The sequence below is a fragment of the Bacillus rossius genome, chromosome 3, assembly GCF_032445375.1.
Source record: "Bacillus rossius redtenbacheri isolate Brsri chromosome 3, Brsri_v3, whole genome shotgun sequence".
NCBI classification, from domain to species: Eukaryota; Metazoa; Arthropoda; class Insecta; order Phasmatodea; family Bacillidae; genus Bacillus; species Bacillus rossius.
Window position 1 is genome coordinate 91,227,462 of NC_086332.1, and position 22,921 is coordinate 91,250,382.

The 22,921-nt window shown below is 35.8% G+C and overlaps 1 protein-coding gene across 46 annotated transcripts in view; it reads left to right on the top strand.

Annotated features, from left to right (window-relative positions):
• LOC134531020 (CUGBP Elav-like family member 1) overlaps nucleotides 1-22,921 on the top strand; it is a 1,002,129-nt gene that overhangs the window by 940,591 nt on the left and 38,617 nt on the right. For 16 of the 46 annotated variants that reach the window (XM_063366464.1, XM_063366463.1, XM_063366465.1 and 13 more), the window contains 3 exons: nucleotides 10,159-10,347; nucleotides 17,659-17,898; nucleotides 22,078-22,215. In XM_063366464.1, the coding sequence (XP_063222534.1) occupies nucleotides 10,159-10,347; nucleotides 17,659-17,898; nucleotides 22,078-22,205 (557 nt within the window). In that variant the 3' untranslated portion in view covers nucleotides 22,206-22,215. Of the gene's footprint in view, nucleotides 1-10,158; nucleotides 10,348-17,658; nucleotides 17,899-22,077; nucleotides 22,559-22,921 lie in introns of those variants that run through there. The other 30 variants (XM_063366473.1, XM_063366476.1, XM_063366485.1 and 27 more) reach the window with 3 other exon arrangements.

A 22,921-nucleotide genomic window follows, 5' to 3' on the forward strand; every position in this document is an offset into this window, starting at 1 on the left:
CAATTATTATAATGCATGTGCAAGCACATGCAGAACCCAAAAAACATGAGAATTCTGAGTAAATAGCTATATCCACCAACTATTAATAAACATCTTTTTGATGTTTGATCCTTACTGCATATTTCATATGCTTAACATTACCTTCCTATTGTCATTATAAAAGAGATATTTTCGATAACAAAAATTGAACCAAATCACCTGCCAAACCTTAAAATCACCTTGCGACATATTTTTTTAAATGCAGTATTAGAGTATTACGTTGAATGAACTATTAAAAACTTCACCATTGCAGGCTGTGTACCTTAAGGAACAGAACCTAAACATGTTATGGCTCATGGTTGGTTGGTTTCTTTGCAATATTTTACTACTGCGTATGGCTGCGCTGGCCGGGCAACGTCCCAGCCCACTCACAGACCTTCATGTCATGTTACACACTTGTAGCCAATGAATGCTCAGTGTGTGGGAATGGAGTATGTCCATAAAAGAATGTCCCAGTTTCAACTTTCAATGGTATCAACTGTGTTAAAAGTGTGTTGGTTCAAGGTCACAATTAGAGTAATTCAAACAGTTTCAGTTGAGCATATGCACAAATACTGAGTGAATCGGTAATTTCAGTTTAGCATGCATTACGTTTCAAGTTAAATTGTGATCCCCATGTGGAAAAAATATCCACAGATAGTATAGGCAATTCGAAACAACCGGATGTGTTGTAAAGGGAAAAGCAAGGGATGACCATAAGTGTCCATACAGGATGTTGACCGTGTCAGAACATCTTGTCTGCGTAGTCCTAAGAAATCTGTTCGGAAAGCAAGTCTTAAAATTCAGTTGACAAAGATGACAGTGTAGAAGGTTTTACGAACACGTTTACACATGTGTACGGACTGGTTACAGTTGCTACATGCTTTAAAGCCAAATGACTATGGTCCCCATTGTAATCTCTTTGTATGAGAGTGGTTGAACATCGTAGTCCCTGATCATTGGATTGGTCGTAATGGTCAAGACGATAGAGCTCTGTTTCGCTGGCCTCCACGTTCACCTGACGTAGCACCATGCAAGTTTTTTACCTTTGGGGCTTTATAAACGATTGTGTCTACATTCTGCCGCTACCTAATGATTTTCCAGAGTTGAAACACAGAACTGAAGCGGCTATTTCTTCCATTACTACGGACTTGTTAACCAGTGTGTGGGAAGAATTGGACTTTAGGTTGGATGTGTACCGTATAACTAAAGGTGTATGTATTGTTAGAAAAACTAGGCTAGTTTACCTTCAATACAATTTATGATTTGTTGTAAATAGTCTAAATTAAACTGTTCTAATATTTCATTGAAACTGCAAATAATCTTTTATGGACACCCTGTACTTATCTTGCATGACCATCTCCTCTCCACGCCAGACACTGTAGCACCTTGTGGATTTCATTGTTGTGTGCTACTGATACTTTATTTCTGTTTAAATTTTAATTCAAATTAAACTCCTTTTATCCTTGGGGATGTCTCTTTAGGGTGACTTGTTTAACTTGATTAAATGTAAACCCTCTCAGGGACTTTAAAACTAATGTGAAGATCTCATTCAACCACGTGGATGCTCCAGACTGGAAATAAACTGATACGTGCTGATTATATAACGTTTATTTAACTGTCATTAAGTGTGTAATGAAATATCTGATTTTAATTATTATTTCTCTTTGATCACGTGGGAATGCGTGGAGGTTTAAAGGAATAATATTTGCCGCAAGAGCCCACGTATTATTAACTATCAGGGGCATATAGTTTTACCTCACTTGGGCTACATGAGGTACTGAGCGAGGAGTGTTAGATGGGTCCGTGTGCCCTTAAGTCATGTCGCACTCGCAAACCAACACTTGGCCCCACATCAATGTATATAGTTAGGAGCTATCTAACCTCTTGGTCTACATATTTTTTTTAATTTTAATTTTGTTATATGCCCACCAACAGCCAAGGGCTTGGGCGGTGGGCACGACACACACGACTTGTACAGTAATGATTCATGAGAATACATCCTACATGGACACTCCACAACCATCGACACCAACAGCAGTTAGGCACTACCTGCTACGCAGCAGGTAAGCAGATCTACAAAGGCCTACGTACAGAAGGTGAGTGCACAGCATCGCGGCAGAGACCAGAATCATACAATTACAGACAAATATAATAACACAAAAATAAGTATTCAGAATATCGCAATTAGTAAAAAAAAATATATAAGAATTTTACAATAAAAATAAGTATTGGAAAAAAGTTTACAGTATAAGTTACTAAGCCGATATCATATTATACAAAATTGTGGTAAGAAATAAAAATAGTTTGTTTAAAAGGAAATACACTACTATTTCTAAAGAAGCTTCAACTATTTTTTGTACACAATAAAATTATATTTGTATAAGGTGAACATATTGGATGTTAAGAAAATTGCTTGATACAATTGGTGATATGCATGCATTTGATCTTGTTCAAATTGTGCATTATTACTGAATTAAAAATTGTGCAAGTTGAAATAGTGATTTTTTTTTTTCACCAGCTTCCTTTTAATCCATTCACCCTCTTACTCAAAATTCCAGAAATGGTACACTTCACACACACTCTTTTTAGATCTAAGCTTGTAGGACCTGACTGCTATTTCAACAAAATTATACTATTCATAATAAATTGTAATACAAATTCTGGACATCCAGATAAGTAAATTTTTGTATTTTAAATTAAATATTGTAAAAAGATTTGTGCCCCTCTAAGTTAATTTCATGGTACCAATATTTTTTTAATTAAATAAGTTAACAATATTTAATGTAATAATTATTAGGGAATTTATTTTTATTTGTTGATAAAATATAAATACTTTAAGATCTTTTAATTGTCTTTTCTCCGGGCCTCCACTTTTCTAAATCTCTCTCTTGGCCACCAGAGGTGTTAGCCCGAGCAACTTCTGACACATGCACATTGAGTCCACGCCAGCGTGCCTTGCTCATCGTACTGTGCTGGCCCGTGTGTGTCTTCTTTATCGCATTGCGTGCTGCACGGATGCTTAGACTAGCGCGCCTTGCAGCACTGTCTCGCACATCCTGTCTACGTATTGAGATGACGCATCACCGTTCCTGCTGTGACAGCACAGCTCTCAGCCACTTTTACATTTTCTACCTCTGGGGTCATGCTTTATTATTCTCTGATCACTATCCCCCCTTCCCTTGACCCCCCCCCCCCAGGCTTGCTCTTGTGAAGCCCCCAAGCACCCCCCCCCCCCCCAAATGCCCTCTTGTGGCTAGAACTAAGAACTACGAACTACAGTCCCTATGTTGAGCTCTTCAGGGCATACTTGGGAGAACTACATGCTGTTGCAGCACACTGGAGGCATTTTGTCTTTGGGTAGGCCATCGCAACATTTCCGTAGTGATTCTTTCTGCATAAAATTTGGTGAAGTCATCTGCTATATAGGATGTAGTCGGTGAGGGAAGGTACATTTATTTCCTTTTTTTCTTCAACCAGGTCAAAATGTAGTGAATTAGTGCTTATAATTATTTTTTTACTGGGATTTCTCTTCAATTTCATTTGTTCCTCTCTGTTTTAATCATGACTTGATTCCTAACCACCCAGATAATTTGTGGGTCCCAAAGTACAGCATCGGACCTCAGTGCCTTTCTGCTCTGTTGACTTCACCTCTTTCTAGTTTTCGAGCTTTCACTCAATGCATTTAGGATGGAAGCAGAGACTAGATTCTTTGCTTCATGACCTGTCTCCAGTCTTAGCCGCTGGCGTGCTGTCCGCTGTCTTCGATAAGAACCATCTTTATTCTTATTTTTTAAAAGTCTACATGTTACTCATGACTTTGGCTTGGAATCCAAGACTTAATGAATTCATTAATCTTTATGACCTTTAACATTTAAAATGTCTGTAAAAGAGACCTGTTTAAAATGAATCTGTCAACATTAGCTTTTTTACCGGTAATTGTAGCTTTCTTAAAACAAATAAGTAAATAACCGTCCATGATATATTTTTTATATTTAAATTATCTTGCAATGCACATTTTTTCCTAATAAAACAATATAGTACTGATTAAGTCATTTACATTTAAATGAAATTTTTCATGGAATTAAATGTGCCTTATGTCCCAAACCTCTGATGTATAATATTTAAGTCAATTTAAATGAGTATTAGAGGATCCAGTATCCATCCACATAGAACATGTTGTGGGAATAAACCAAGGTAAAAAGGTTACAATAATATTCAGAGCATGGTTTCTTTTTCAGGTTAGACTACAACATTACATATTTTAAGTATATTTGTTTGAAAATAAAAATTTTTAAACATAGAGGTCTCGAGTTTGCTTCGGTGATTCTGACTCCTGGCTCTTGGCCCAAAGGTTTGATGCTCAATTCTCAGCAAATCACTTGTGAAAAATTAACTTCTCCAACATACCGCTGTGAAAAGCAGCAGCAAACAATTGCAAAATCATTTTGCCAAGTCTCCCTTGGTTATTCTGTTGTCACATCTCGGCAACAATGATTCAATATCTAAACAATATTCATATGATTACATCATCAACTTGAAAAAAAAAATAAACATGCATGTACACAATTACACATGCATGTTAACACATTCACATGCACATAAACATGTACAAGCTTACACAGAATACATGCACATGCAAATGTACACAATATTCACACTATGCATACACAACATGCACATACAATGTTCACACACAAAGTGCTAATTATGCATGCATGTGATGCATGCTCATTGTATACATACTTGTTACCCTCTTCATATGATCACTTCATCAATGTAAAAAAGATACGTACATGCACAGTTCCATGCATGCATGCATGCATACATGCATTTGCACACAATGCACCATGATTTATAGTATACTGCCAACTGGCTAGTTTAAGGAGGCTACCTGGCTGGACACACGAGGTTTAAAGGCACGACTGCATCTATACTAATATTATAAAGCTGAAGAGTTAGTTTGTTTGTTTATTTGTTTGAATGCGCTAATCTCAGGAACCACTGGTCCGATTTTAAAAATTCTTTCATTGTTGGATAGTACATTTATCGAGGAAGGCTATAGGCTATTTATATTATCAATAACACTAGGTATCCTTACTAAAAGTCCAATTTAGAATCAAATGCGTTGGAGGGTGTTAGATACAACATGCAGTACACGTACGAAGTGTGTGTTGAAGTTTATTTCCTATTGCCTATTAACATTGTTGCCACGCAGTAGATGCCTTATCATTCTTAATTTTCCCATACAAGTAAAAAACACCCGTGTGATATTAACAACGAAGCAATCAGTACCCTCATAAGAGTTCAATTAGTATTTAAATACTTTTTATCACTTTAAATCGCAAACCTAAACTATTTTTTTTCCTCTCTCTGTTTTTAATTTGTTTTTTTTATTGCCCTTTTTTCAAGTATATATATTTTACAGACTTTAAACTTCACAGTAATCTTCCTTATGTTACGAAGGATGACATTTTCCGAAAATTAGATCCCATGGGTGGTTAAAACCAGGCAACAGTGGGTACTTTGTCTGCATGAGAACAGGATTTTGCATTGTTCATGACTTCTGCGTCTCCATGGCAACGGGCATCGCGCGGCAGTGGCGTACCCACAAGGAGGGGCATGTATAATGAGCGGCGCAAGAGGGATCTGCCTGTAGACTGCCGTAGCGAAGTAAGGGTACATCAGTTGTACGTTGCGTGCACGAGTCGGGAAACCATCGGTGCTATTCATTTTCTCTCTGGTACATTATACAGCATTGTAATAAATTTTCACTGAATTTTTTTTTATTTACCATTACTGTAAATGGGAGATGTGGCTTAATTTTTTTCCATTAGTATAGCCGTGCGAAGCCGGGTCGGGCAGCTAGTTAATAACACTGGCCTACACATCACATGCTTCTTTGCCTGTATGCCTCGGGCACTGAACTGGCATTGTAATCTTAGCATTATATGCCTCTATGGGACTTTAGTGGTGACCCTATCATTTTATGTTGGAATATTAGATGAATGCTCCTTTGCATATGCCTATCCTACTAACATAACAGTGCACCAAATTTTTCATACCTGATAACATCAGTGAAAAAACTCATTTTAGTAATTTTTTTTGCTGCCAAAAAATACATGTAAAAAATCAAACCATTGGGAAGCAAAATGGGTTTTTTAATGCTATATTCAATCGGACACCTTCAAGAATTCTTGAGCAGTTTATAACATGTGCACATTGTTTTGATGGTCCATGCGTTTGACTTTCCCAGGCAACTAATGTAATTTATTAACCAAGGTAGTAAGTAAGTAAGTTTTTACAAGTCTCACTGAGTTGCTAAACATTAGTAACATTTGTAAATGAAACAAAGAATACTCTTTACTCATTTAATAGGTCTGTTTAATCATTGATCTGAGTAGGGCTGTAAAACTAAAAATAGGATTAAGACAAAATGTTTAAGAGACCACTAAAATTACACATTTAAGGCTTAACTTCATAGTCTAAAAAGGCATGTATAACTGAATAAATTTTTGTCTATTAGTTTTTAATTGTTTTGTGTTTTGAGATTTTCTTAATGTACATAAGATCTTCTAAAATGTATGCTGTATGTGGGTGATCATTAAATCCACCATTATTATACATACTAAGTACACTTTAATGTTACAAAACCTAAGGACTTAAATGTGTTCTTTATTCACGACATATCTGATCCAAAGAAACAAGGCACAGTAAAAGAATATTTTTACTTTAAACTAGTTGCAGCAAGATAGTACATCATGTCTAATAGATGAAGATGGCTCGGTGGCAAAACACTTATCTGTTAACCTGCATCATTCAACTTATCTTGAATACAAGAAATTTTGCTTCTTGCGGCATGCGACTTATCAAATGGGTTGTTTTCGTATACTGCTGTGCATTTCTGTGGTCGAGCTATTTTTATATTTGATGCTGCCAGTTAAAAAAAATCAATACTTCTAAGTGGCGTGTCTTTTTACACCATAGAAACATTGTTTTACATATTATGTTTTATTTCTCAGAGTTATTTTTTTTACCAACAATCCTTGAATGATCGGTGCTGAATACTATACTTTGTGGGTAAAAATTGCATTTCCTTTCTACACAGAAAAATAGTAAATTTACATTTCAGATGATTTAGGCTGGAATCCTGGTCTAGGCATCCTGATAGTGGTTTTTTTTCCGTTCCCATGATTTCACGTAATCATTGAGTTAATTTTGGGCAGTTTTTTATTATTTGCTTTCCCCAATTTTTCAGTATTCTGTCTTGTGTTACTGACTCTAAACACCTTCCTCCTGCATGTGCTGTGTTTTATGAAGTTATAGTTGTATAAAAATGATGTCCTCACAGTAAATGGATTTGTGTAACTAATGTAGGTTCTCGTTGGTTTAGCGTATAATAATTTTTACAAAAAGCTTTAAAAAATCTTATTAGTCTCCATTATCAATGACGTGTGTAAAATTACTGTTAAAATTATTTGTCCTCCCTGTGTTTGCTGGTGAAATGATAGTCCTCGTGTGATAATATTGAGTACACTAAAGTAATATTAAACTTTTATGAAACATTATTTTTGAATAAAATAAAGGAATGTACATCTTATGAAAACTTGCCTAATTGTAATGATATACTTATAAATGGTGTTTGTGCATTTCCCCTCGGTATCCTCATTTTGTGGCTTGGTGATGGTCCTCTTTAACTGTGCTGTTTGTGTATTGGTGTGTAAATACATGTATGTATGTATGTATGTATAATGCATATATATTTACTTGTGTAGTATAAGTATATATATTATTTTTACTTAAGTTTTAAGTTAGTGTTTGTTAATGTAATTCAATGTTGATGATGGGACATTAATTTTTTTTTTTTTTTTTTTTTTTTTTTTTTTTTTTTTTTTTTTTTTTTTTTTTTTAACTCCTATCCTGCATTACTTAGATGGTGTTAAAGAATATTGCTTGGCTAATATTTAAAATATGTTAATTTTAGCCGATCACTTTAGCAGATTGTTCTTTAAGAGTTTTGAAATAACTAGTTTTAATTGAAACAGACTCTTTCTCTTTTGAAGAATTTTTTATCCAATAATTTAATCAATTATAAAGAGACCACATTTGCTCTCAAATAATATTCATGCTACTTTGATAAAAAAGTTCATTTGCTTGCATTCAGTGTAAGAGCATGTTTTCTGGTGTCCTGCATTGTGGAGCTTTTGAAAGTTAAGATTTATTGGATTCAGTTGAGGCAGATTTTAGTATGTTTAGCCCTGCTTTCCAATAAAATACTTAAATAGGCTGATATTGTGTATTATTAATTATATTACGACTCTAAATCCTAAATGCACATTTGGTTGCGTTTGCCACACAATGGAGGCCACAATTTCTAAGGAGCTCTGCTCATTTGGTGAAGTGAGCGAGCTGTTGTTTGATTCCAACGTGCCGAATGACTCTTTAATGCTTACCAAGTTATTTTCGTGATTCCATTAATTTAAGGCTTTGTCTCACCTATCATTTTGAGTGGTTTTTATTTTTTTTTTATGTAATTGTTTCAACAAATTTTTAACTACAGAAATAAACATTTTAATTTTGGTTGCAAATTTTATCAGTTGCAAAGTATGCATTCTATGTGTACTCAGGGTGTCTAATGGTCAAAAAGTTCCCAGAACCGTGAAAAAGTAAAGAAATTAGACTAGTCGCGAAAGTCACAAAATATTTGCTAAATAACCAGCACTGGTGCTGGAGGTCAAAAAACTTCAATTTTCAACAACCTTTCGCTTACTCAAATTGTTTTTTTGACCCTTGCTGCAGTTTATATTCACGCTTTAAATATAAATGGTTGGTTGAGTGTCCACTTAAGTCACGTGGAAATTATCTCTGAAAAGGTTAACAGTTTCTCACTTAAATAACTGGTATTTTCCTGCAACTTGTACAAAATTTCATATATGTTCATGTTTAATTTTTAGTTGTATGTATTAAAAATCATCCTTTGATAATAAAAAAAAAAGAGCATGTGTAACTCAATACATGTAATAGAAGTGAAACTTTGTCAGTTAAAACCTTGACTCGTAAATATATTGTAAGGGGTAAAATGGCAGAGAGAGAAAGGAGACAATTTTTTGAAAACTTTATAGAAAAAATATCAGTTCAATTTTTTAATATTTACACAATATTTACACTATTATTGATATTATAGCTTTATGGTAAAATATTAAATGTACGTAAGCAACATTTCACACATAGTTTACAATATTTTTAATTTATTGAACCTAACCGAGCATTTACACAAATCTACAATATTTTAAATGTTGCTTACCTAACCTAACCAAATTATTAATCAGTTAATTACTGGCAAACTACTTAAAATATTGAAATGTTATTTTACACAATAGTTAGAAACAAGTATGTATTCTCTGTACTTTTCGCATCATAAATGTTTCACAACAATGTTTCATGAAAACGTTGGCCTTGAAATTTTACTCTCATTGCGCCCAAAGAAGTTTCACTTGGAAAATACTCGTATAAAACTGTTTAACAACACTGATTTACACAAGTAAATAAATAATGCGTACTTGAAAGAACACCACTTTCTTGTGAATATGGCTCGTCGCACGGTGTGCAATAAGTTCAAACCCCATTGGGTTTCCCTCTGCCCAAAGACTCCCTTACTTGATGCCAGCAAGTTTGGGGGGCGTCAGGTGGGTCCCTACCGCCGTGACCCGCCTATCCCTGCACCATGGCAGGGTTACACCTGAGCCACATGCTGCCACGGGGAGCCCGCTCAAGGGAACGAGGCCAGAGTTCTCTGCACCATCCACAACCGATTCTCCTCTTTGATTCCGAAACGTTTCACAACAATGTTTCACTAAAATTTTGCATTTAATTCAGCGTTGAAATTTTACTTTCATTGCACCCAAAAAAGTTTCACCTCAAAAACTTTCAGATAAAGTTTAATTAAAAGGTCTTGAAAAAGTCCTGAAATTAGTTCACCAGGTATTAGTAGGCACCATGGTACTGTAATCATCAGTAATGTGACTAAAGATCTGCTTCCTCAGTTTCACAGAAATTTGAACGCAACATGGCAGAACACGTGTAGTGGCTGTGGCCAGGAGGAGCCGGCGTGCTCAGCGGAGCACTGGTGCGGTGTTGCAGGGTCCCTGACGGGGCCGGGCGCGGGAGGCAGCTCCCTCAGCCCCGTCACTAGCATGCCCCTGGGCAGCCTGGCCGGCACTCCGCTCAACTCCATGGCATCCATCAACGGCCTGGGCTCGGGCCTCGGGGCCCACAACGGTTCCGGCCTGGAGGCGCTCACTTCCTACGCCGGCATCCAGCAGTACTCCGGTGAGCTCCCCGACCACCGGCTCAGCTCAGCAAACATGGACCGTTCATTCTGTGTTTCAATCAGTAACTTCAATCCCGAATGACGCGTTGCAAGCTCTATCAAATAATTAAATCTATTTATAGATGATATAAAAATATACAGAAAAGTTACTAATTGGATGGCTGCCACTTGCTTTCAGATTGAAATGTTTTCTGTTAAGTGGTGTGACGTAAACGTGGTCAATCTTCACTATGGAGAAACCACTACCACAACTTTCTGTAGGAATTTGCCCATTGATTTTAATTATAAAATAGTAAATTATCAAATTCTGATATTTTAAAGATTTAGGTATCTCACCCTATTAAAACTTTTTTTCATAGTTATTTAGAATCTCTTATATTGAATGATAATGGAATCCTTGCTCTCATTGAAAACTATACACATATGCATCTAATTTAGATTCTGTAGTTGGTCTTGTAACAGTCCAAACCTCCGGCCTGCTTAATTTCGTCAGACTAATGCATACCTAAACACTAAAATGAAGTTTTTGAGTGCCGAGAATACTGTTCAGTTCCATTAAAATTACGATTCCTGAAGAAGAAAAAACACACACACACAAAAACATTTATTGGTTTTACGGTTATTTATTCCTTTCAAAAATTCATAGGTCATAAGGGTGGCCATTTCCTGACCAAGACACGGACAAGATTATTCACAAAAAAAAAATCACAAAATAAAGTTGGCTGCTTCTAAAACTATTACTGAAATTTCAGAAAAAAAAAAAATATGTATTGCAGATATTGCTTCCAGAGGTCTGACGAGATTGAGTACAACCAAAAGAATCCGTCCTCTGATCAACAGTAATATTAATCTTGCCTTGTTGTGGGCTTTTGCAGATGACTTTGGTCATCCAAATATAATAATGCGTTGGAAAAAAGTTTCTCAATCTGCGTTTCCCGGATCACAGTCACAAAATTTGCTTTTCACACTACATTTTTATATTTATTTATTGAGTCATCACCCAGCGCAACCTCCTGGTACCATGACCACATCTCATGGCTATGGCTATTCTTCACGAAGAAGGTCTCACCACATGATACATCTAAAAACTAATCCCAGGCCTTCAATAAAAATAACAAGATATATTACAATACGAAAACCTCCAAATATTCCTTGCGGTTTTTGTCCATGTGATTCATCACATTGTACTCCCACTATTATTAAAATTTTTCCAACTGTTGGTGGGCATGTAACGAACTTAAATAAAAAAAATAAATTAATAAATTATGCATATGTAATTAACAGGCACATGGAATCATCGTGCTTTCAGACAAAGAATGAGAGCAAACAATGTATAAAAATATGTGGCTGCACATTAAAACCTAAGCTCCAGGCAAAAAATTAACCTTTTAGTGGCTTGACTAAATAAAACATAGTTAATTATTAGAAATGCTTGAAACCTTGCATTAATGCAAAATGCAATCTAAAAAAAAAAGCTTTACTATCACACCTCTAAATTCTATTAACAGCTGTTATTTACACTATCCTTAACAACTTAAGTTAGTATTGAATCTAATCATAAAACAAATCTTTTTTTAACAAATTATTTAATAGGTTTGGATGGTAAGATCTTGCTTTGCTACAGTCTTTTACTTAGCTTTGGTTAGATCCAAACTAGAGTATTGCTCTGTTATTTGGAACATGAGTAAATCTGATAAGACGTACTTGATAGTCCAAAACAAAGTAGGTAATCAATATAACAATCCAAAATGAGAATTTTAATAATGATGTTGGTTTACTATCCTTTCTTGGTTCTTTGCTAACAATGTAATGGTTGTAACTGCCATAAAATATACCTGAATATTAGTTATCTACTGAAAACTCCTGGTATCAAAGTTTCATCTTGCAACAGTTATCATGTAAATTAACAATAATAAATCATCATATAGTCATGAAATATTTTACTAATTATAATTATTATTTTTCTTAATGAGATAAAATAAGTGTAAAATCTTTCCTATACCATAATTAATTTAAATAATACCATATTACATTATCTTGAGTTTTCTAGTGTTGTCTAGTGTTGTTTAGTGTTTCTATAGTGTTGTTGAGTGTCATAGTAATAATTTCTTTGTTTTCTGTAATTCTCTATGTGTATTTTTGTTTCTATGTTGTGTGTGTTTGTATGTTATATATTTTTGCTTACCATTTACGTCTTCTAGTCATTTGTAGGCATGTCACAAATCAAATGAGATATTTGCATTTTCCTGTAGGACTGAAAGTCAATATTATGCTTGTACAAAAAATATCTCAGAATTGTTTGCAACCAAGCAGAAGGTTGAATTTTGCTGCTCTTAATAAATAAATGGTACTACATGACTCATTTACGTAAAATATTATCTATTGTAGTCTGGTAACTTATAATAGTATGAAGTTGCCAGATATCTACAAGAACTATTGATACTTGTAATGATACACTAAAATACCGTTTAAATGGTAATTACACTCTTCTCAACAAAAACTAGACCGGAAATTACAGAGCATAAATAAGTGTTTGTGTGTAGTGCCAGCCTATTAAGGACTATATGATCTGTTTGACTGGCATCAAAACTTTTGTAAATAAATAAAAAAATATGGAGGGAAATTGAATTTATCTCTAGAATTATCTGCTTTGCACTTGTTTAAGTAGTTTTAAAAATGCTAGCTTTCACAGAAGTTGATCTTCATAATGTTGTGAACATGTCATATAAATATATTAAAAAAACAAAATGTATTATAAGTAAATGTAAATTAAACAGTGACGTACCACTGTGCCCAACATGGGCTGAGCACAACTTTAATCATACAAATGACCTAACCAAAGAACATGAATCCTAACAAAAATGTTGTGCATCTTACTGTGTTTTAAAAAGTAAAATATATCAGAAGGTACTATAAACTTAATCCAAAACTAACCACGTGAATCCTTCAAACAAACATTTAAACATTTATTTAATGCCATTAGCATCATTCAGGTACAACAGTTTAAATCTAATCAATAATCTCTTGTTCTTGTTTCAAGCCAAGTGACAAAGCTGTCTTTTTGAAAGCTGATTTGGAAACCGGTTTGAGTGTAGAGATATTTATAATGTCCACTTGCATGGGCATTTTCTTGCGTTCATGGTCTCTTAGTTCTTAATCATGTTTTTTGTCTGGGATCCCATTGAATTTCGACATAATGTGCATGTTGCATTAAAGTGAAATCCTAGTCGTAAACATGTTTTTTTAGAGCTCCTGACTTAGCGCTATTCCCGCCAATTTGAAAGTGGGTTAAGGGTCAGGCTACGATTACCTAAGGCGGCTGGAGTTTCGACACTGTCTGCTCTCTTGATATTGGATGGATTCTTAAGAACAAGACAAAAATAAATTTCAGAGGCATTCTTCATGCACAAAGTTAGTTTTACTTGGATGGGTTCCTGTGTTAATTTTAGCTGTTTATGCACACGAATTATTAAGTATTGTTTTCAGTACCAATTTCTACTTTTTAATTCATCTACTTTATCACTAAGCAATTTCACATGTTTAATTAGTTCATCCGTATTTGAAACTTCCAACATGAATACTTCTTTCGATGGTTGCTCCTGGCTTCTGGTTTCTTTGGATTCCATCTTTTCAGGCGGAGATATGAACATACTTGTGTTTATGCCTGCTCTAAAACTAAAGGTAAAGACATTGTTTTGGGGTGAAAAAAAAACGGGAAATCAATTTTATTAATTAACAACGAATACTCACTATTAAAAACAACTATAGATTCATGAAATAGGCGGAGCGCACGCACACACGTCTGGCAGCTATGAACACCGGGCCGCTACTGACACCGGGTCACTACAGCTGATATACTGAAAAGTTTTATATCATAAGAATACTCTGAAAGTTGGGGAAGGCAGGGGTTTTGCAATGTCACATTTTAAATATCTAAACCACAGTTTAGGTTTTTGGTACACCATTTCTGTCCTCAGTTTGAGACTGATACGTGGAAACTAAGGAAATTTAGAAAGATAATTTAATTTGACAGTAATCATTCATTGAACTTTGCAAATAATTCAATTGAAGTAGCTGCCACTTTAAATTTTACCCTCATGGAAACAGCCATTACCTGGTAGGGTATGATCAGGCCAGCATCACTGCTTCAACAGAAACTACTACTTTTGTGAGGCTCACCTCCCACAAATACTCACTTAACGACCAAAATACCAAGAAAGCATGTTCTTAGCTACATCATCCCTCCACCAGCTGGTTGTCTCTCCATAACTGCTCTCGTTCTCCTAACGCTCAGGCCCGATGCTTGTGACTGTGTACGGAATCCTGGGCCCATCAGCTAATCACATTCCAGCTGCAACTACCAGCGACAAGAAAGGACCACTTTTTCCTCGAGTGTGTTCAGACCTGCTCTTCAAATACTGTGCTTACTTCAGATTCACATTTTTAAATTCTGTTGTCGCTACAACATCCAAGTACTTTGTCACTCCAGCATCCAGCGTGTAATGTGAAATTGTGTGGAGATTAACAGAAAACCAGGTTTTATGAACCGGGGAAAAAAAAATTAGAACAGACACATCACTACCTGTTAGTTCTGAAGGTCCCGTAGATTTAACACAACTTTATAAACATGATAAATACAAAGAATTTTTTGCTGTACCCATAATTGTTTTAGAATATTTATTAATGGTCTGTTGCATAACATATCTTATTACATTGTAACAGTCCAGACCTCCGGCCAGCTCAGTGGTCAGACTGTTACATGCATGTAAACACTTGAAAAAATTGTTGAGTTTCAAAATATTGTTCATTTCCAGGAAAAGTTTACTCTAGATGATTTAGGAAAAAAATTATTTTCCTGGAAAAATTTTTACTGATTTTTAACCTATTTTCATTCTTCCTGATTTGAAATTCACAAGCATAGTGGCATCTATCTTAAGACAAAAACACGATCTAGATTATTCGCTAAACAAATTTGCTGCTCTTAAATCAATTTACTTTTCGTAGGTACCGAATGTCCAATGAAACCAATTTTATTTGTTACTGATATTAATTCCTGATGTCCCTTAAGACAAATGGTGCATTCGGATCTACAACAAAACATTTCACGTTTGCGTCATTGTGGGCTTTGACCTACGACTCTGGTCAAGGAATTATAATAATTACATGTATGGACAAAAAAAATATTCGCAATAAATTTCGCCTGGACATCAGTCGTGAACTTTTCCTTCTACAAAATTATATCAAATTACATTGCATACTATCATCTGACACTACCTTCAGTACCATGACGAGGGAACGACTTTCATAGCTGCCTTTCTCTCCCACAGAGGAGAAAAGCAGTCGTGTAATACAACCTGATAACAGCCAGTCACAGACTATCATTAAATTTATATCCAATAACAAGATACTTTACTGGATGAAAACCTCTTAAGATTCCTTGCTGTTTCCATTCAACACAACATTATCCACAAGGCAAATCATGAGTTCTTGCTTCCTTGCTCTTACTGTTATTGTGCTGGCTGAAACTTGGACACATGTAGCATCAGTCTGCTTCCAGACAAAGAGCAATAGCAAATGATAAAAATAATGTGCGAGTACACTTTAAATTCAAGTAAGCAAGCAAAAAACAGGTAAAAATAACCTTAAGTGGTTTTATCAAATTAAATCAGGTACGATACAAGAAATGACTAAATACATGAACTAATGTAAAATATTACGCTCAAAACACGTCACTAAACCATGAATTCTTCTATTGTATATAATCAGGCGTTAATTACATTATACCAAAAAAACTCACAAAGTATTAAAACTTACTACAAAACATAATAAATAATTTCTTAAGGGCCCCGCCTACCCGGGCACACATGCGGTGCGCAGAGCTTCAGGAAAAACAATGTGATTTGATAACTACTCAAGATATCCGAGTGGGGTCTGCTTACGAAAAGCATTTAAGAGTTCGCTGAGGGCCGAAGAGTACTTTTGATTTTGGATTAAGTTTTTAAACTGTATTTTTATTAGAGTTAAAATGGCGAAAATGCATGTTTTCAAAGTAATTTTAAGGCGTTAAAACAACCGGTACAGATTTTTGAAAGTACTTAAGGGACTTGCATTACCCCTTTATCTTCATTTTTCCGCCATATAATGTTATGGTCACCGCTCAGATTTCGCAGTTATCCTGTGATGACGAGAAGACTGCGCGCCAGTTCAGAACTTGTGCTTATAGGCGATACCGCGTTATAAATACCAGCGAGAGTCGCGCTTATCGTCCCGCCTCACCAACACACATGCACTCCTGACGAGGCAGACCCCTTAAGTCAGGAGGGCAAGGGACTAAAACGTTAAAATTGTTTTTCTGAATTATTTTGCTTGGCTGCTGTACATCCATGACCCATGAGCAAAGGCTTCCTCTGGATGTATTAACTATGTTTCATCATGGATGAATACAGTATTGCATTTAGAGATTCCAGTATTGACATTTATCTCCCATGCCAACCCACTTTCCATGTTAACTGCTCATTTGTAAAATGTTTGCATAGTTATAAAAAAAAACAGGCTTTTCAAACCTTTATACATGTGAAAAAATTGGTAACATTTGATTTTAGTGTGACGCACATACATATTTAAAATTGTAATCTTTGTATTTAAGGTTTTCTGTAAGCTTTTTATTGTCTTTCTACTAGTTAAAAAAAATAATACTTCTCTTTACCCAGAATATAGTTTATTTTTTCATCATGTAGTTTTTAGATAAGAGAAAGGAAATGGGTAAATTGGAAAAAGATGAATGAAAGTAAATAAGGTCCAAAACTTCAGGTCATGCCTTAGTGGCTATAAAATTATAAAAAAAAATCATAAGATTAGCGACTTTACTGTAAGCTCTGTACTGGGCATGGGAATAATTTCAGAAAATATTCGTCATAATGTTTGCAGGAGATGTATGTTGGATGCCAGATGTAATGTTGATGGAAATACAGTAACTAATATATACCTAGTAGATATTTCTATGCACTACACGTACATTGTTTTACAGCATGGGAAAAATACATAGCTTCTATATGTGCAAATTTTTGTATTTATGGCTAATTGTTCCTTTAAGTTCAGACCTTTACCATACATCTTTATACATTATGTGAATTATCATCTCTGCTTAGAATCGTATTAAAGAGCAAAGAGAGGAATTGTGTGAACGTAGGCTAAGATCAGTATTTTCCTTACAAGCACAATACTTGCATCTTTGTGTAGCCAGCCAAGACAACCTAGAATGCTTCATGTGAAAGGGAACAGAGGGAATACAGTGTGGTTTATGTTGGCAGCAGGGTTCCCCTCGTTCGGTGGCGGAGGCCACTCTGCGAGCTCAGCGGCAAGTGCCGGCTCCCCGGGCTCCGGACCGGCGGGCAAGCAGATAGAGGGTCCCGAGGGTGCCAACCTGTTCATCTACCACCTCCCGCAGGAGTTCAGCGACGCTGACTTAGCATCCACATTCCTGCCGTTCGGGAACGTTGTCTCTGCCAAAGTGTTCATAGACAAGCAGACCAACTTGTCAAAGTGTTTCGGTGAGTCTAGCCTAGCTTGTAGGTCACCTGCATCACCCACCATTTCCCCTCACACACAGGGACACTTTAGGCTGCCCAACTGCCTGAAAATAGTTCAACGGAAACAATTTTATCTCAAAATTGTACTTTGCTGATGTTGCTGCAGTTCTATACAAAAAATACGTACCTACATAAATAAAATTAATTACATATTTTAGACAGTTTCCTGTTATACAGGATTCCTAGAGATTAATTTTTCAGGAAAGCTTACTGGTTCTTAATGATAATTTTTAGTTTTAAAACCAGAGGTCAGGGGCAAACGAAATTTAATTTATATACAGACTGTACCTTGGTGTCTGTGTGTTGTGGTATTATTACTACTAAAAAAAATTACCAGGTAATTAAATGAAAGAAGATTAATTCTTGTTTTTCTCACATTAAATGATAAATAGTTGGTTTTCTTTTGCTTTAGAGGACCAGCGATATATTAAAGCTGAACATAGATTGTGTAATATAAAGGAAAATTTGGGCCAACTTTCATGTAGTATTTAGAAATCTTATACATTATTGAGTTGCTTAGGTTTCAAAATGCTCGAATTATTTTAATTATTTTTTCATTGGTAGTCTTCATGATTACTATTTTTGTTTTAGATGGTTGTTGACTCTTAGTTACGAAATTGGTTATTCTGGTACTGAAATCAACTGGTGAAGAAAACACGGTAATAGTTCACATTCTTTAGAACTATCTGCTGTGTGCCCTCTGTAATGAAGGAGTCGTTTGGGGAATCCAAACTAAACGCTTCAATAGCAATGTGCCCCTGGCCCAGTAGGACACAAAGTAGAAATCCAGACTCCAAAACAGGGACCCTACTGAGCAGAAGCAAGCAGTGTTAAAAAAAAAACTTTCAATAGGATATGACCTTGGCAAAGAAGGATCTGAATTAAAAGGGAGATAAATGTAGGGTGTTAAGTTTCACTTACTGCTTGAAGGTGTTATTGGAAGCTACGTCATTGAAGAATTGATGAAACGATCATCCGAGCAAGAAAAGATAACCAGTGGGAAATAATTTCCTCAGTTAAGGGACTGTGTGCCGTGATAAAAATTCCACCACAGTTCTCTAAAAGTAAAAGCCAAGAGGCAGATGAGCTGGAACAGTGGTCGCAACCCAACTGCTCTGGAGGGTCAGGGGACGAGTGGGGAAGGAATATAGAGTAGTTCACAAGGTCTGGAGATGGCACACACAGCGTGGAATAGAGGTATAGGTGGTCAAATATAGTTGCCAAAGTGGCTGATAGACGGTATAAAAGGTGGGAAAGTAGGCATAGGGAAGGAGCAAGTAGTTGATATTTTGGCGGACAGAGGGTGTGCGGTGGTCTCGTGGGTGGAGAAGAGTGCCATACACGAGGGTGTGTCAGTGGAAATGGAGGAAGGGTTTGTGGTGTCTTGCAGGTGGGCCAAGTGAGGACCCTGGGAGGGGGGTAGAGTGGTCGCAGCTAATGCTTGGGGGGGAAGTAGAAGAAAGGAGTTCTGCATGTCCACTCACCATCTTCAGCAAGCGCATGCTCCAGTGTAGGAACCAGGCTGGCATCAGCCAGGACCGCAACTCGTATCAAACAGGACTTGCATGGCATGCCAGAGAGTGCCACGTGTGTGTGCTCGTAGAATTGGGCCCCACAGCCGAAGCCAAAGAGCGATAAAGGGTTATTTTAGACATGGCAGCTAGCACAGCATCTAGACAAGGACTGGCCTACAGAAAAACTAAAATCAAAACTGCTCCAGGAAAAATCAGACCAAGAAAGGAAATTTATATATTATTTCTCTAGCCTGTTTTCCTGTCGGTCCGCGTGATCTTCCTTATTCCTTTATCAAATTCCATGATTTACCCCTCATTTTAAAGCTTATCGTGCTGGCTAATGAGGAAAAATAGACCCATGGTCTAAAAATGTACCGCTTCTCTTAAATTTGAGATTTAAAATCATCTAAGAAGAGGTCCTTTAATGGATGCGTCGATTTTTCGATAGATATCGAATCGGATTTGATAAATATAGAATTGGATATCCACTTCAAACATCAGTGTTTACATATTTCTTTTTTAAATTGCACTTATGTCATATTAAACAGAACTTATGATAAAAAAATCTTAGAGCATCCTTCAACTTAACCAAAAAATTCCACCAATAAACTACTTAACCAAAACTTCTGGCACGTCAGACTTTTCTTATGAGTAAGTACTTTTGAAATTACTGTTGATATTTTGTATCACAAATATAACCTACAAACATAACCACTTACATTTACTTCTCATAGCATCAGTTAGTATTGAAGATACATACAACGAAAAAGTGAACAATGATCACATCATCACTTCCAACATTGTATTTAAATAGGTTTTGTAAACCCGTATATTATTGGTATTTTTGAATATACATAATACTTATGTAAAAAAAAATGTGTAACAGCTATTTGTACTGATGTGTTCAATTACATGTCTTCTTTTGTACCAACACCCGTTTATTTTTTTCTATTCATCTTCAAAATGTCATTTCTCCCAAATTTTTAAAGAATGGAATGCCACACAAAACAATTTGATGCGCACTGCGGAATTCCGCATGGGTTGACTAGTGATAGGATATTAGAAACACTTGTTTAAAGAACCATAAATTAGCAGCACATGGATTTGGTTGTATGACATAAAAAAGACTTAACAATTTTTTTTTTCTTTTTTGAATTGATTAACTGATTTTGAATCTTTGAAGCTATTCAGAGGCATTCATTCAACTTTTATCAATTTTTGGTAACCAAATCATAAACCAGAAGTCCCATAGAGGTTGTTAATGATGAAAATTGCCATGGGTTAATGATGCACATTCCTTCACTCATGGACTTAGAACTTGCTGAATTGCTCCGGGTAGACAGCACACATAAGTAGTACTTGGTTCTTGTAGGCTTGGAATGGAGTGACACCCTTAGAGAAAAATTACGTAAACGAAGAGCCAAGATAGATAAGGGAATCAAAGGAACCTGGAAAGTTTTACCTAACCTTTGCAGCATTGGTCACATTTTTCACGCATCTAACTAAAGACACCAAAAACTCTCATGAGCTTCTTACTGTTGTGTTGAGTCACATTCGAAACCTTAATCTTGCAGCGCTGTCCAGGAAAAGCAAGCATTTGGATAAAAACTTTTAAACAAGTTGCTTTTATCTATTACTAATAATAAAACTGTTTGAGGTAAAGAGTCTGTACGAGCACAAAATTATGGAAAAACTATTGGAAACAGCTAATATAATGTTTGGAACATACACATTGTTTTTAAAATTTTTGTCTGTAGGTTTTTTTGTTTGTTTTTTGTTGGTTTCTTTGTTTTACTGTTTATTCCTGCATCACTAAAAAAAAGCCAAAATTAACAATGAGTTACTGAGAATCATAAAATCTAAACTGACTTGACTACTAATTTTTACAAAGCAGCAAGTAAAAACTAAAATATGAAGTCTTGAATCATTAATATAATATGTTAAAAAAGGCAATCACTTAGGTAATTGGGTTTCCATTGCATAGACTCAGGGCAGCAACTAGAGTCTCTGGCACCCGGGGCATGAATTGATTCATGCCCCCCCCGCCCCCCCCCCCCCCCCTCTATTTTGCACATACCACACCAATAATGCGGGGGGTCTGAGGGCCCTCCCACGGAAAAATGGTGCTATTTAAGCATTTTCGGTACCTACATGTAACAGTTTCTGTGCTACTGTAACTTCCATGCATGAACCCACTAGTAGGAATTACAATGCAAGCGATTTCGGCGCCCCCACAGCTTTGCGCCCGGGGCGTATGCCCCGCTTGCCCCCCCCTAGTTGCGGCCCTGCATAGACTGCTTACTACATTACTTTTGTATTAATCTTATGTAGTGAATGTTTTAGTTTAATAAATTGAGGTTCTCGAAACCAACAATTAAAAATTTTAATGCAATTAAAAATTTTTATACTGTTAATGTTGTATTTGACCATTGTTTGTTTTGTCCTATGTGGTTTGTATTTCTTTTTATACTTTTATTTGTTATTGTTTTCTTATCGAAATCCATTAAACTCCATCTGACTGATTGTTATGTGCATATAACATTGTATGTATAACAATGTAGGTATAAAAAAATAATCTGTTTAAAATGTGCTAGGATTGAATTTTGCAATAAATTTTTTGTTGCAGGTTTTGTGTCTTATGACAATCCTGTGAGTGCACAAGCAGCAATTCAAGCTATGAATGGTTTCCAAATCGGCACGAAGCGCTTGAAAGTGCAGCTGAAGCGTTCGAAAGAAGCGTCGAGGCCATATTGAGGCTGGACAGGTGAGACATCTGCGTGGTTCGGAGTCCAACAGAGGACCGTTGTCTGGCTGGTCCAGCGTTGTCTTCAAGCCTTCCCTTTGTGTCCTCTTGACGAGGGATTGGCGGCGTGCTGAGGGCGAGTAGGTCCGGCATGATCGTTGCATCACAACTCTGTTCGACTTGAGCGCGTTGCACAAATATTTTTTTTATTTGTTCACATTTCTAGTCATTTTTGCATTTGGTGACCCAGGCAGTTTGATGGAAAAGTATGTTGTTTCATTTAAATGAATTTTTTTTTTCTTGCATAGCAAAGTAAAATTTGAGTTTTATGTATGTACAAGATAATAAATGGTTTTAAAGTAAAGAACATCTTTCATGTAAAATATTTTGGAAGTGAAAATATGATGGAAATGACACTTTCAAAGTTTTTCTTGATTCGTGCTTAGTAGATTTGTTTTAATTTTTTTTTTTTTAATCTAAGAGTCTTAATTCAATATCAGTTTAAGGTAAGTGTAATAGGCAGGGTAATTGCTAGAAAATATTTCGTTGAATTGTTCAGATTGTTAGAGAATTATTTAATATCCTTGGATTTAATGGGTAAACAAAATCTTTGCTGAATGCGAGAACCAATCAATGATTAAAATAAAACACATTCAAATAACTAAGAGTTTAAAAGGCTCCATCTCACATTGCATGTTAGTCAATTTGTTGTCTTGTCATTACTATT